The sequence below is a fragment of the Heteronotia binoei genome, chromosome 1, assembly GCF_032191835.1.
Source record: "Heteronotia binoei isolate CCM8104 ecotype False Entrance Well chromosome 1, APGP_CSIRO_Hbin_v1, whole genome shotgun sequence".
Lineage (NCBI taxonomy): Eukaryota > Metazoa > Chordata > Lepidosauria > Squamata > Gekkonidae > Heteronotia > Heteronotia binoei.
The window spans coordinates 143,872,316-143,886,401 of NC_083223.1; the positions used below are offsets into that span (position 1 = coordinate 143,872,316).

At 43.1% G+C, this 14,086-nt stretch overlaps 1 protein-coding gene across 2 annotated transcripts in view; it reads left to right on the forward strand.

Moving 5' to 3' along the window:
• The window catches only part of PACRG (parkin coregulated), a 553,646-nt gene that overhangs the window by 265,230 nt on the left and 274,330 nt on the right, over nucleotides 1–14,086 (forward strand). For both annotated transcript variants that reach the window (XM_060242060.1, XM_060242052.1), the window contains exon 3: nucleotides 5,709–5,880. In XM_060242060.1, the coding sequence (XP_060098043.1) occupies nucleotides 5,709–5,880 (172 nt within the window). The remainder of the gene's footprint in view (nucleotides 1–5,708; nucleotides 5,881–14,086) is intronic.

A 14,086-nucleotide genomic window follows, 5' to 3' on the forward strand; every position in this document is an offset into this window, starting at 1 on the left:
TCCTTGACCTCAACCTTGACCTCTGGGCCCACATAGGACCATAACTGATTGATGTGTCACCTAAGGGTGGGCCCACCTTCCCTGGTCACCTCATACATGACTGACCCCAAAACCTTGGCGAGCAATTTGGGCTGCCCCCAAAGTTTTCAGCAAAGACCAAGTCCCCTGTATCAAACCCACGGGGTGCCTGGAGCACCTTTGGCATCTCCTGTAGGTCTAGGGCTTGGTCTGGGTGAAACCAGTCCAGGAGGGTGGACAATTGCCAACCCATTAAGAGCTCCATCGGACTTCAGCCAGTGGCAGTGCAGGGGATTGCATGCTGGGTCAATAGAAACTCAGCAAGGTGATCCCCCCCGGTCCCCTTGGATGATGCAATGGAGTGATTCCTTAGTCATCCGCACCATCCTTTTGGCTTGGCCGTTTGTAGCTGGGTGGAAAGGGGCTGACCTAATGTGTCTAATTAAGATCCAGGCACAAAAGTCTTGGAACTCACCTGATGTAAATGCAGACCTATTGTCTGAGACATGAGTGTCTGGCAGGCCATGTAATGCAAAGACCCGGCGGAGGGTGCATATGGCGGCCCAGAAGGAGTTAAGATGCTGCTGGGACTACCTCCAGCCATTTTGAGTAGAAGTCCACTATGAGAAAGAAAGTCTGCCCCTGGAAGGGCCCTACAAAGTCCAAATGCAGGCAGGACCAGGGGTTGTGTGTGGACTCCCAATGGAGCACGGGGTGGTGCTGGTTCTGTCTCTTGGTAGGATTGGCATCTGGTGACCCAGGACTCGATTGCATCATTGATCCTGGGCCACCAGACATAGCTATGGGGAGTGCCTTCATTTGTACAATCCACGTGTGGGTTTCGTGCAGTGTGGTGAGGACTTGCTGATGCAGAGTCGGGGGTACCACCACCCTACTCTCCCACAAGCACCCCTTGTGCACCAAAAGTTCATCCCTGCAAGTTGCGTATGCTGTAAAATCTGGGCCCACCTGACTGGTGGGCCATCCTCTCCACACCCAGTCCAAAACTCGGGAGAGGATCTTGTCCTTGGTGGATAAGCATGCAGAGTCCTTCACATGCACTGGGTGGTCTGGGAAGGACTCAAAAAGCAAAACCTGTTGCACTGGAGCAGGATCCAGATACCCCTATGGCAGCGGCAGGCGGTTCATCGCCTTCCTGGGGTTGTACTGGAGGGCATATTGGTACCCCACAAGGAAGATGGACCACCGCGAGACCCTGGGTGATAGCATCTGGGGCGTTTGGCGGTCGGGGGCAAAGACGCCAAGCAAGGGTTTATGATCTGTGAGGAAGGTGAAGGGCCAGCCATAGAGGTAATCATGGAACTTTTTTACCCCCGCCACTATGGCCAGACCCTCTTTGTCAATTTGTGCATAATTGTGCTCTGGTTTCTGCAAGGTCCTTGAATAATAAGCCATAAGGACCTCATGGCCGTCTGGAAGCAGTGAGGTGGTAGTGATCATAGCTGCTTTATTAAATACAGCAAGGCAAGGACTGAACTCAAAGACTGGAGAACTGGGCCAACAGAGCCAACTATACCGTATAATATACACTTCAGGGTTCCTGTGCCAGGACGCCATTGGATCATTCAAACCCGCAGGGGGCTTGTGATTGGAGCAGGGCAGCAGGGATTTGGATCCTACTGCCCATTGTTCCTAGGGTTGCCAGTCCCCAGGTGGGGGCAGGGGATACCCCAGTTTGGAGGCCCTCCTCCCACTTCAGGGTTGTCAGAAAGCGGGGGGAGGGGAGGGAAATGTCTGCTGGAAACTCTATTATTCCCTAGGGAGATTTATTCCCATAGAAAATAATGGATTCGTGGGTATCTGGGGCTCTGGAGGAGCTGTTTTTTGAGGCAGAGGCATCAAATTTTCAGTATAGCATCTAGTGCCTCTCCCCAAAATACCTCCCAAGTTTCAAAAAGTTTGGGCCAGGGGGTCCAATTCTATGAGCCCCAAAAGAAGGTGCCCCTATCCTTCATCATTTCCTATGGAAGGAAGGCATTGAAAAGGTGTGCCGTCCCTTTAAATCAGATGGCCAGAACTCCCTTTGGAGCAATTATGCTTGTCACAGCCTTGATCTTGGCTCTACCCCTAATGTCTCCTGGCTCCACTCCCAAAGTCTCCTGGCTCCACCCCCAAAGTCCCCAGATATTTCTTAAATTGGACTTGGCAACCCTAATTGTTCCTGAGTCCCCAAGCTCAGTCCTACAGGCTCCAATGAGCCAGGCAGGAACACCATTAAATATACACACTTCAGTTCACATACACAACATACTGGTTGCTACCACTCTGGTAAGGGTCTGTTTGGGAGGCCCAGAGCACCCACCCAATCCCAGTTCTTTCCTTTTCAGCACATACCTTTTTATCTGTGACCGAGGAGGCCAGCAGACCCAGGTAGTATAACAATAACAAGTTTATTGTAAGTGCTCAAAAACAAGTGGTTTGTAAAACTTTTAGTGCAACAGTGAATATGAAAACACTAAAGGTTGGTACAAAGAAATAACTAAACATTCCCTTCCTCTAATACCAAGAGACACACCACCTTTGGGTGAGGGGTCCTTCCTCTAGCTGCAGCCTCTTTCCAACCCAGCCTTCTGAAAGAGAACACTTCCCTGACTGTAGTTTAGCATTTTATTTTTTTCCTTCTAGGTCCCAACCTTCTGGGCAAGTTTTGCCTCCAAAACTGCTGCCTACCCAATCTGAGGGACAGAAGGGATCCTGGTAGGGTTGCCAAGTCTGACTCAATAAATACCTGGGGACTTTGGAGGTGGAGCCAGGAGCAAGGGTGTGACAAGCACAATTGAACTCCAAAGGGAGTTCTGGCCATCACATTTAAAGGGAACACACTCCTTTTCAATGCCTCCCCTCCATTTAGAATAATGAAGGATAGGGGCACCGTCTTTTGGGACTCAAAGAATTGGACCCTCCAGTCCAATCTTGTTGAAACTTGGGGGGTATTTTGAGGAGTGTCACCAGATGCTAAGCTGCAAATTTGGTGCCAAAAAACAGCCCCCCCACAGAGCCCCAGATACCTGTGGATCAGTTCTCCATTATACCCTATGGGAATATGGCCTCCATAGGGAATAATGGACATTTCCCTCCCCTCCCCTCTGCTTTCTGATGACCCTGAAGCAGGGGGAGGGCCTCCAAACCTGGGAACCCCCTGCCCTCACCTGAGGATTACAAAACTGAGGAACCACAATTATGCAATGATAAGTAAAGAACAACATAAACCATGTAGCACTATAAGGAGTCAAGTTGTACCTTTAAGACCAACTAAGTTTTATTCAGAACATAAGTTTGCATTCTGAATAAAACTTTGTTGGTCTTAAAAGTGAAACTTGACTCCTGCTTTGTTCAACTGCTTCAGACCAACACAGTTGCCCACTTGGATCTATCTACTTGTAGCACTATAAATGAGGTTATATTAATTTGAACAACATATAATAGTCCATAACAAATTCAGAAGGAAAAAAGTGGCCACTCACCTAATGATTTTCAGTTTTTGGTTTTGGAAAAATTTGAGGCTCACCCATATGCCCAGGTAGATATTCAGAAGCATTTGTTATGTCGTGAGTTTTACTGTATCCACACCCTTCAAACTATGACCCCATTTGCTTTAAATCAAGCTATGGAACTTTCGGCTTTTTTATAAGATGTTCTTCTAAATGATTTCTGTAAAACATGTTAATCGTTTTTGTAACTGTATTAAATGTAAAAATGTATAAATGCTAGCATCTTGATACATTCACATTAAAATAGTTATGGCCCTTTAAGAATTAATTAGTTCACCAGATGCAATGTGACACAACAGAATAAATGTAGTAGTGACTGCAAAGTATGCTTGGAGAAGCATATACCAGCAACAAAACGATGGAATGTTAGTCCCAGAATGGGATAGGACTGGTGCTTCCATTAACGTATTATTCTGTTTAAGAGGTTTGGGTATGTATGGGTTTTGTCAGGGATGCTTTTGCTGTGTTAAGAAGTTGTTATGTTCTTTATTATTGGATCTTTTTTAACAGCAGGAAGCCATGAGATGTTGAATTATTAATCTTTGGCTGATGAAGGTTGGATAAACCGAAACCAGTCCTGCTTTTTCCCTCTTTGGAATTACAACAATATTTTACAAAGAAGGCTTGTTTGCCAATTATTTCTACTTGGACTATCAGTTGCAATGGCACCTTAAGAGGAAGGTTTGTTTGGCAACTCACAACCAACAGGTTTACAGCAAACGGGATTTTTTCCTTCTGAATTTGTTATGGACTATTATATGTTGTTCAAGTTAATATAACCTGCTACATGATTTACGTTGTTCTTCACCCACCTGGGGATTGGCAGCCTTAGATCCTAGGAAATGTAGGCCTTGTAGCTAATCTGATACAGGCTTCCCTGAAGCCTGTAGGCCTCACTAGGCTTAGGATCATAACAGTGGAATTAGAGGCTCATTACTAATACTAGCTAACAGGAGTTTTAGTGATATGCCAACAAGAAAACGAGTTGTCATGTAACTAGGAAGTAAACAGATAATTTTAACAGTTCCTATATGCTTAAATATAGGCAACATCCGGGAACATCTATGCCCTGTTGTTGACTGACCAGAGGAACTGGTTGACCACGGTGTGAGACAGGATGCTAGATTAGATGGACCAGCAGGACTCTTTTTCTGTTCTAATAAATATTCCCAGTCTTTTAAGCTAGGGGTCTCCAGTGTGGCACTTTTGGGTGCCAGGGTGCCAGGAAGGTTTGTTTGGCAACTGACAACCGACAGGTTTACAGCAAACGGGATTTTTTCCCTTCTGAATTTGTTATGGACTATTATATGTTGTTCAAGTTAATATAACCTGCTACATGATTTACGTTGTTCTTCACCCACCTGGGGATTGGCAGCCCTAGATCCTGGGAAATGTAGGCCTTGTAGCTTTCCTGTAGGCCTTTCCTGGTGCCTACCAAGTGTTTTTAGGAAGTGGATAGTGTTTGGTGGGACTTTTGCCCAGTAGGCCTTCTGAATGGCTTGGAGAAGCTGATAGGCTATACAGATTCAAAACCACACTGCCTTGGTAGCAGCTGTCACCACACCACAATGATCTTCACTATGTGACTGAAGGTAAGCTACATGTACGCAAGAAAATATTTTCAATAATATGTTCATTTAAAAAGACATTGTGTTAAACAGAGCCCCTGGCTGAAAGGTTCTCTTCAGAGCTACTATTAAGCATAAGCTTGTTCCCTGACATATTATGGTTGACTCCACCCCTTGTGGCAGCCATTTTGTGATTGTATCCACCTACCTGTGTGAGAATTCCAAAGATGCCTGTAGGCTTAAAAAAGTTGTAGACCTCTGGTCTAGGCTTTAAGAACTGACAACCATGTATTGCATTAAGTAGGGCACTTAGTATGCTAAATGTTATTCTTCACAAGAAGGATATTTTCTTACCCACTTTATACCTTATTCCTTGGAATCAGTATATCAGTGATATCAATGATATTTGGAAATATAATGTCAAGAACAAATTACATTGATTATCTTTATTTTTGTTATAGTGGGACAGGAAACTTACTGTGTCATCATGCTGGATACAATGTTTTGTTTTGGTCAGTGATTCCTTTAGGAACTTGCTATGAATATTCTAGGTTACCTAGATATATACTTAATTTAGATCTCCCTTTCTTTTCTTTGTATGCATTTTCAGGTGGAGATAGAGAAGCTGGATTATCATCACTATTTACCACTGTTTTTTGATGGTTTATGTGAGATGCAATTTCCCTATGAGTTCTTTGCTCGGCAAGGTATCCATGATATGCTAGAACATGGGGGGAACAAAATTCTTCCTGTCATTCCTCAGCTCATTATCCCAATAAAAAGTAAGTATGCATGTGGGGGAAAGAACTAAATAATGTTGAAGTTATGTTATTTAGTTTTTGACAAGTTGCTAATTAAGCAGTACACCTTGACAGGCTTTGTAATTCCAGAAGCTGATGGTAAATCTGAGTCACAGAATCATAGAATCATAGAGTTGGAAGGTGCTTCCAAGGTCATCTAGTGCAGCCCCCTGCACAATGCAGGAAATTCACAAATACCTCCCCCCCCCCACACCCAGTGACACCTGCTCCATGCCCAGAAAAGCTAAAGGCTTTTGCCTTCAGTCATAAAATTCGTATCCTAGTTCCACAGAACTACACTGTCTGGCTTGTCTTTTTTTTCATTGGAATGTCATTCTTAGTATTTAGAAGTTAAATTGCCTATTTTTTTCAAACTCATCCAACTACCGCATGAAAAATCACAGTGAAGAAAGCAACAAAAGAAGCCTAAATTATTTTAGTTGGGTTTTTAAAAATTATTTTCAACAATTCCAGTGATGTTTCTTTCCAATCTTATATTGTAATGCCCCTGTATAGATCTATGGTGTGGCCTCATTTGGAATACTGTGTACAGGTCTGGTCACCATATCTCAGAAAGAACATTGCAGAGTTGAAAAAGTAGAGAGAAGGGCAACCAAGATGATTAGGGGGTTGGGGCACCTTCCCTATGAGGAAAGGCTGAAGAGCCTGGGAGTTTTCATTTTAGAAAAGAGATGGCTAAGGGGGGACATGATAGAGGTTTATAAAATTATAATGGAGTAGAGAGAATTGACAAAGACATTTTTTTCTTTCTCTCCAGAAATTTCAGAACTTTAGGATGTAGTGCTGGCTACAGGAATAAACAGCTTTAAAAGGGGATTAGATAGATTCATGGTGGATAAGTCTGTCTGTGGTTACTATCCATTGAGGAGAACGTCCACATTCACAGGCAGCAGTCCTCTGAATCCCAGAGCCAGGAGGCAACATCAGGGGAAGGCCATGGCCTCTATGCCCTATTGTTCGCTGTCCAGAGGAACTAGTTGGCCACTGTGTGAGACAGGATGTTGAACTAGATGGACTATTGGTCTGATCCAGCAGGGTTCCTCTTATGTTTGTATATCTTCCATCATTACAATCTTTTGCTTAGGCTACTGATTTGTTGCAACCAGGTTTAATTAATCTGCTCCCATGTTAACTAAAATCTGGCCTTAGATATTGAATGGTTTAAAGTAGCATTTTTTGTAAATAAGAGTATAAAGTCATTCATTTTTGTTTGTTCTGTGTCCCAGACACATTAATCTTTGATCAGTGATCACAGAACTTTGCTTATAGATCTCACCCAGGAATCTATTTAAAATCTTAACAGAGAAGCCCTTTTTTCATAATGCTGCTTGCCTATTCCAGTTTCTTTCATATATAGAAATAGTAAATGTTCTTACTAAGAGGATGATGCCGGTGCTTACCTGAGCAGTTCCTTCATGGCTCCAGTTCTTTCTTTAATTTTATTTATAGTCCACCTTTTCACTAAGATTCAAGGCTGATACTTTCCCTTCTCTAACCAAGACTGAAGGTACAATGGTTGAAACAATGGCTGAATCCCTTCTTAATGCCTCTTTAACCTTCTCTGCAGAAACCAATAATTTGGTTTGCTTAAAACCAAGGGTGGTATGGGGAAACAGATCTACACTCTTCCAATAACTCCTGAATCACTTCTAATTAGTTATAAAAAATGGCTTTCATTGGAAGGTTTGGGCCAAGGACTTGTTGGGACAGACTAGAATGGAGTTAGAATCTTCTTCGAAATGGAATAAAGAGAAACAGGAAAGGAATAACAAAGAATAGTTCAGTGTTTGCAGTTAAAACTTGATAAGACAATTCAAGTACACCCAAATGTGTTTTTGGCTTAATGTAATTGCCTTTCACTGTTCCACATTTTGTATGACATTACTGTCTGCCTGGCCTTTCCAAATGCATTGTAAAAGTATTTTTAGAACTCAGGAAAACAACACAAGAGCAGGAAAGAAATTCAGGGGAAAAAATGATGTTCTGGAAGGACTGATGTATCAAGAAAGGTTAAAATGTATAGATTACAGAATCCAAATGTTAACAGTTTGTAAATATAGTATGCGGGGGAGGGGTGGAGATTCTATTTTAAGTAATAATAGTAATAATAATTTTTTATTTATACCCCGCTCTCTCCGCCGAGGCAGGCTCAGGGCGGCTTACAAAGCATGATATAATATCATGATATAACAATAAACAGATAATAAAATCAGTAAACAATATAACAATAAATACAATATATAAATATTAAAATTAATCTAAAAACAATACAATCTAAAAACAATGCAATGGTGCTACAATCTCTGTTTAAATCAAGATGAGGTGCCTTCTTAAAAGACTAGACTGAAGCGGGAATTACTTAAAATCCGTGCCTTTGGAATACACAATCAAGATCACCTCAAGCATTTTGTTCTTAGGTGAAAAATAATGCTTGTACTGCTGCTGCTCCTCCTCTTCTTCATCATCATCTTCTTCTTCCTTCTTTCTCTGTGTGTGTGTGTGTAAGAGAGAGAGATAGGCTTCCCAACCCTCCCGCCCTGGCGGGGGACTTCTGGGTTCGCAGCCTCATCTCCCGCTCCCCAGAAATCGGGAAGCGGGTGTGGGGGGTGGGGTGGGGGGGTGGAGGGGGGGAAGAATATACCTGTAGGCTTCATATTGTTGAGATCCTGAGCCGTTTGTAAAATGTGTGGCCCCTTTAAGGCTGGGCAGGAAGCAGGAAGGGCTTCGGAGAACAGCCCCTCCCTTTTTTTCCCTTTCGTTTTCAGAGCAAGTAGAGTTCTCCGGAAGAAGATATAGTGAGTATTTGTGTGTGAGAGAGAGGGAGGGGGCAGGGGATTCCCTAGTTTGGAGGCCCTCCCCCCCTTTAGAAAGCGTGGGGGGGGAGGGAAATGTCTACTGGGCACTCTATTATTCCCTATGGAGAACGATTCCCATAGGGAATAATAGGGAATTGATCCGTGGGTATTGGGGGCTCTGGGGGGGGCTATTTTTTGAGGTAGAGGCACCAAATTTTTAGTATAACATCTAGTGCCTCTCCCCAAAATACCCCCCAAGTTTCAAAACGATTGGACCAGAGGGTCCAATTCTATGAGCCCCAAAAGATGGTGCCCCTATTTTTAATTATTTCCTATGGAAGAAAGGCATTTTAAAAAGGTGTGCTGTCCCTTTAAATGTGATGGCCAGAACTCCCTTGGAGTTCAATTATGCTTGTCACATCCTTGTTCCTGGCTCCACCCCCAATGTCTCCTAGCTCCACCCCCAAAGTCTCCTGGCTCCGCCCCCAAAGTCCCCAGATTTTTCTTTAATCGGACTTGGCAACCCTAGAGAGAGAGGATGGTTGTTTCCCCTCCCCCCTCAAGGTGTTTCCCCTTTGATTCCAGCTCTTTTTTTTCTTACTCAATACACTGGAATTAGGGTTGCTAGCTGCAGGTTGGGAAATACATGGAATTTTTTTTGGGGGGGGTGGGGTAGAGCCTGAGGAGGTAAAAGAGTCCATCTTCTAAAGTGGCCATTTTCTCCAGGTGAACTGATCTCTGTCACCTGGAAATTATTCCTCATTGTACTTTTCATGCAATATTATATCATTTTCAGACAAGGTGAAATATTTTGCTTCAGTTTTTGTTACCCCACCTCTGTCATTATCCTAGGCCTAGTGCAGCCTACAGGCTCCAGGGAAGCCTGTATCAGAGTAGCTACAGGGCCTACATTTCCCAGGATCCCTTCTGTCCCTCTGATTGGGTGGACAGTAGTTTTGGAGGGAAAACTTGCCCAGAGGGGTGGGATCTAGGAGGAAACAATAAAAGGCCAGCTAGAGAGGGAAATGGGTTCTCTTTGGAAAGGCTGAGCTGGAGACAGGCTGTAGCAGGAGTGTTCCTTTACCCAAGGGGTGGTGAGTCTGTTTGGTATTAGAGGAAGGGAAAGTTTAGCTAGTCATATCAGGGCTTTTATTTCGTTGTACCAACCTTTACTGTTTTCATATTCACTGTTGCACTAAAAGTTTTTACAAACCACTTGTTTTGAGTACTTACAATAAACTTGTTATCGTTATACTGCCTGGGTCCTCGCATCTCTTCTGTCACGGATAGCAGGTGTTTTGTTAAGAAGGAAGACACAGGGGTGATGTGAGGGTGCTCTGGGCCCTCCCAGGCAGACCCTTACCAAAGTGGTGACAGCCAGTAGAAGGCCGTTCCTGGTCCCCTGCTGTGTGCCATCCCCCAGGTGGAATTCTGAATAATGCAATTATTAGTCCCACTTGGAATGTGATTTACATAGGTCTTATAAACACCTGCTTGATAGTGCATGTGATATCATAAATCAAAAGTGAGCCAATGTTTCTTCCCCTACTTTTCCCAGAAAAAGTAGGGGGTTTTTTTTGCCATTTTGAAGGGACCATATCTGTATAAGAGCTGAGAATAAGAGGGATGTCAGACTTTCAGAGGTTCCTGTGCCTCTGTTGTGACCAGACCTTGAGCTCATAATGGCTCATAATACGCACTGAAGTGATTAAAAGTAGATGTTACAATAAGTGGTCTCTAAGCTCCGCAGCATTGTGAGTAGAAATTCTATCCCATCAGCAAAAAAGCTAGTAGCATTACAGTTGTGAGCAAATCTACATTTGACTGTCACGTAAATTAGTTTTTTAGTAGATTACTTACATAAATTCTTTTAAATTATATTTAAACTATATTCTAAGAATATTTAAACATTTTAAGAGAAAACAGAACTGTCAAATTTCACCACCCCTTTTCACTGTATTGGAAGACCTGGTATCTGGAGAACAGGCCTACCCACCTGTTTCCATTATATTGGTAGGCTTGACCTCTGGAGATTTACCCACCCCTTTCTACTACATTTGTAGATCTCACCTCTGGAGAACAGGTCTACTCACCCCTTGCCGGTGTATTGATAGACCTGGCTTCTGATGAACAGGCCTACCCAATCTGGTCCACCATATTCGTAAATCTGGCATCAGACAATCACCCTGTGCTGAGCCTTAGAAAACACAACAGCTTGGGGGCTTGCAACAATTGTTGCAGTATCCTTTTTTAAAAAAAGTAAAATATGACAACCAGCATTAAAAGTCAAGTATAAGAGAGGAGGAACAATCCCTATCATAACCCTGCCTAACCTAACAAACAGAAAGTTGCTTAAATGTTATCAGCCTACACAAAATATTTATTTATTCAAATATTTACTTCTCACTTTTTACTGTGACTCGTGGCAGTTTACAAATCATACAGAAAAGTACAATAGGGGTGTGCAAAAAAAAAAAAAGTTGGGTTTTATAGTCAATGGCCCAATAGGCTATAATGGAGAATTGATCTTGGGGTATCTGGGGCTCTGGGGGGATAGCTTTTGAGGTAGAGGCACACAATTGCAGCATAGTTACTGGTACATCTCCCCAAGTTTCAAAAAGATTGGTCGGGGGGGGGGGGGAATTCTATGAGCGCCAGAAGGAAGTGCCCCCATCCTCCATAATTTCCAGTGGAGATTGTGAGTTGAAGCAAAAATCCTTTGTACTGACCATTAAATTTTTTGTGCCGGCACCCTCTAACACAGCTTAGAGAGAACTATGCACTGAGTTAGGGTTACCAGAGCCCCTGGTGTGGGCAGTGGTCCCCTGGTTTCAGGCACTCCAGTCAGTATTTATTATAACAGTCATAAACCAGGAAAAAAGCACAGATCTATCAGAAATAAAAAGTACAAATCTGTCAAAGGTCTACTACTAAAATATATGTCCATATAATACAGCAACCTTAAAATGTAGATAAAATTTTAGTACATAGCAATAGTCATTTGTAATAGCTCCACAAAGTCTACACCAAAAGAAAAAGCTCCTATGATTTAAAAGTATTCTTCTGTTTGATCACTTGGGTGCAAAACCTAGCTGTCACTCTAGTGATTGCTGGTATTTTATCAACCAACAATTTCCCCAGAGATATCTTCTTTGTTAGCCCCTTTAAAAAAAAGGTAGTCCCCTGTGCAAGCACCAGTCATTTTCGACTCTGGGGTGTCGTTGCTTTCACAACGTTTTCACGGCAGACTTTTTATGGGGTAGTTGACCATTGCCTTCCCCAGTCATCTACACTCCCCCCCCCCCCCAGCAAGCTGGGTACTCATTTTACCGACCTCGGAAGGATGAAAGGCTGAGTCAACCTGGAGCTGGCTACCTGAACCAGCTTCCACTGGGATTGAACTCAGGTCATGAGCAGAGGGCTCCAACTGCAGTACTGCAGCTTTTACCACTCTGTGCCACGGGGCTCTTGACACTTTCTGCCCCAGGGCTGCAAGCATCAGTGTTTTCGCACAGCAAACAGAAACTGGTTTTTAGCGGTTTTTGTTTGCTGCGCGAAAATGCTGACACTTGCTGCAGCCCCGGGGCAGATAGTGTGAAATCGGAAGGAAGCCGCGCTGAGAAGACGAACGTGAGAGCAGAGTAAGGTGAGTGCAAAATTGGTCATTAAGTTCCCCTCTGTCAAACGTATCAATTTTTGTTGGTACTGATCCTGAATGATTAAGGGGAGTAAACCGTTTACATTTTTGTGTATTCTGAGCCAGGAAAATGCTGAGACAAGAAAGAGTCTTGCTTCAGTTTTTATTTGTCTGGTTTCCAGTCGAAGTAAAGAACTGGGGACATTAGGTGGAACTTGTAGAATAGATCAAAGGAATTTAGATTGTACTTTCTCCAGCAAACATAAACTTGTAGCCGGGATACCTAGTAAGTGCCATGAAGGAGTTGACTAATAACTTTAGCTTGGAAATTTTTTAGGGCTTCAGGGACATAAGAGCAACCTTTGACTCGTAAGAATCCTAAAATTGCATTAGAGGCTCTCTCAGCATGATCTGCTCTCAAGTTGCAATGAGCTGTCATATAACTGTTCTCTTGAAATACGACCCCTAAGTACATGAATTTATTAAGCTGTTCAATTCTGTTCCCATTCATTGACCAAATTTTCTTTTTCGGGCATTTGCCTAATACCATTACTTTTGTTTTTTCATAATTAATTATTAGATGTTCTTTACTGCAATATGTAGAGAAGCTGTCCAATGCCCTTTGCAGGCCTACTGGTGTTCTTGCTAATAAAAGTGCACCATCTGCCTATAGCAGTAATGCTAGGTGGTAAAAGCTAAAGGTAGTCCCCTGTGCAAGCACCAGTCGTTTCCGACTCTGGGGTGACGTTGCTTTCACAATGTTTTCATGGCAGACTTTTTACGGGGTTGTTTTTCCATTGCCTTTCCCAGTCATCTACACTTTCCCCCCAGCAAGCTGGGTACTCATTTTACCGACCTCGGAAGGATGGAAGGCTGAGTCAACCTGGAGCCGGCTACCTGAACCCAGCTTCCGCAAGGATTGAACTCAGGTTGTGAGCAGAGAGTTTGGACTGCAGTACTGCAGCTTTACCACTCTGCGCCACAGAGCTCTTAATGTTAGGTGGCTTGAGGCCAATTTTGGTGGGTGAAACTTTGGGTCAGTCAAATATTTAATAATATCACTGATATAGAAGTTAAATAACAAAGGGGCCAAAAGGCAGCCCTGTCTGACTCCTTTAAAAGTTCTAACTGGGTCAGTAAGATGCCCTTGTTTGTTATATCTCACCCTAAGGGATGATTTCTCATGGAGGGCATGTATGAGAAATAGTCTTTTATCCATCTTGGAAAGCTCTAGTTTCTTCCATAATCTCTGATGTGATATTGAGTCGAAAGCTGCCTTCAAATCAATGAAGGCAGCATATAGAGAGGTTGGTCCTTTGGCCGAGTACTTCTCAGTTAGCTGTTGGAGTACCAAACAGTGCTCCATTGTTGATCTTCTTGCCCTGAAACCAGCTTGTTCTACTGCAATAATCTCCTCTTGTTCTATCCATGTTTCAAATTTATCAAGAAGATGTCTCAAATATAATTTAATGATGGTGCTTATAAGACTGATAAGCCTGTAATTTGCTGGGTCACTTTTTTGTCCTTTTTTAAAAAATAGGAACTATAATAGTTGTACTCCATTGCTTAAGGACATGACCCGATTGGTCAATGTATGTGAACAGGGGTGCAAGGAATTGTGCCCACCAATCTGGGTTTTCTTTTAGGGCTTCAGGTGGGATGCCATCCTGTTCTTGTGCCTTTCCATTTTTTAAACGGGCTATAAGTGTTTTAATTTCTTGGTGACTAACCGGGG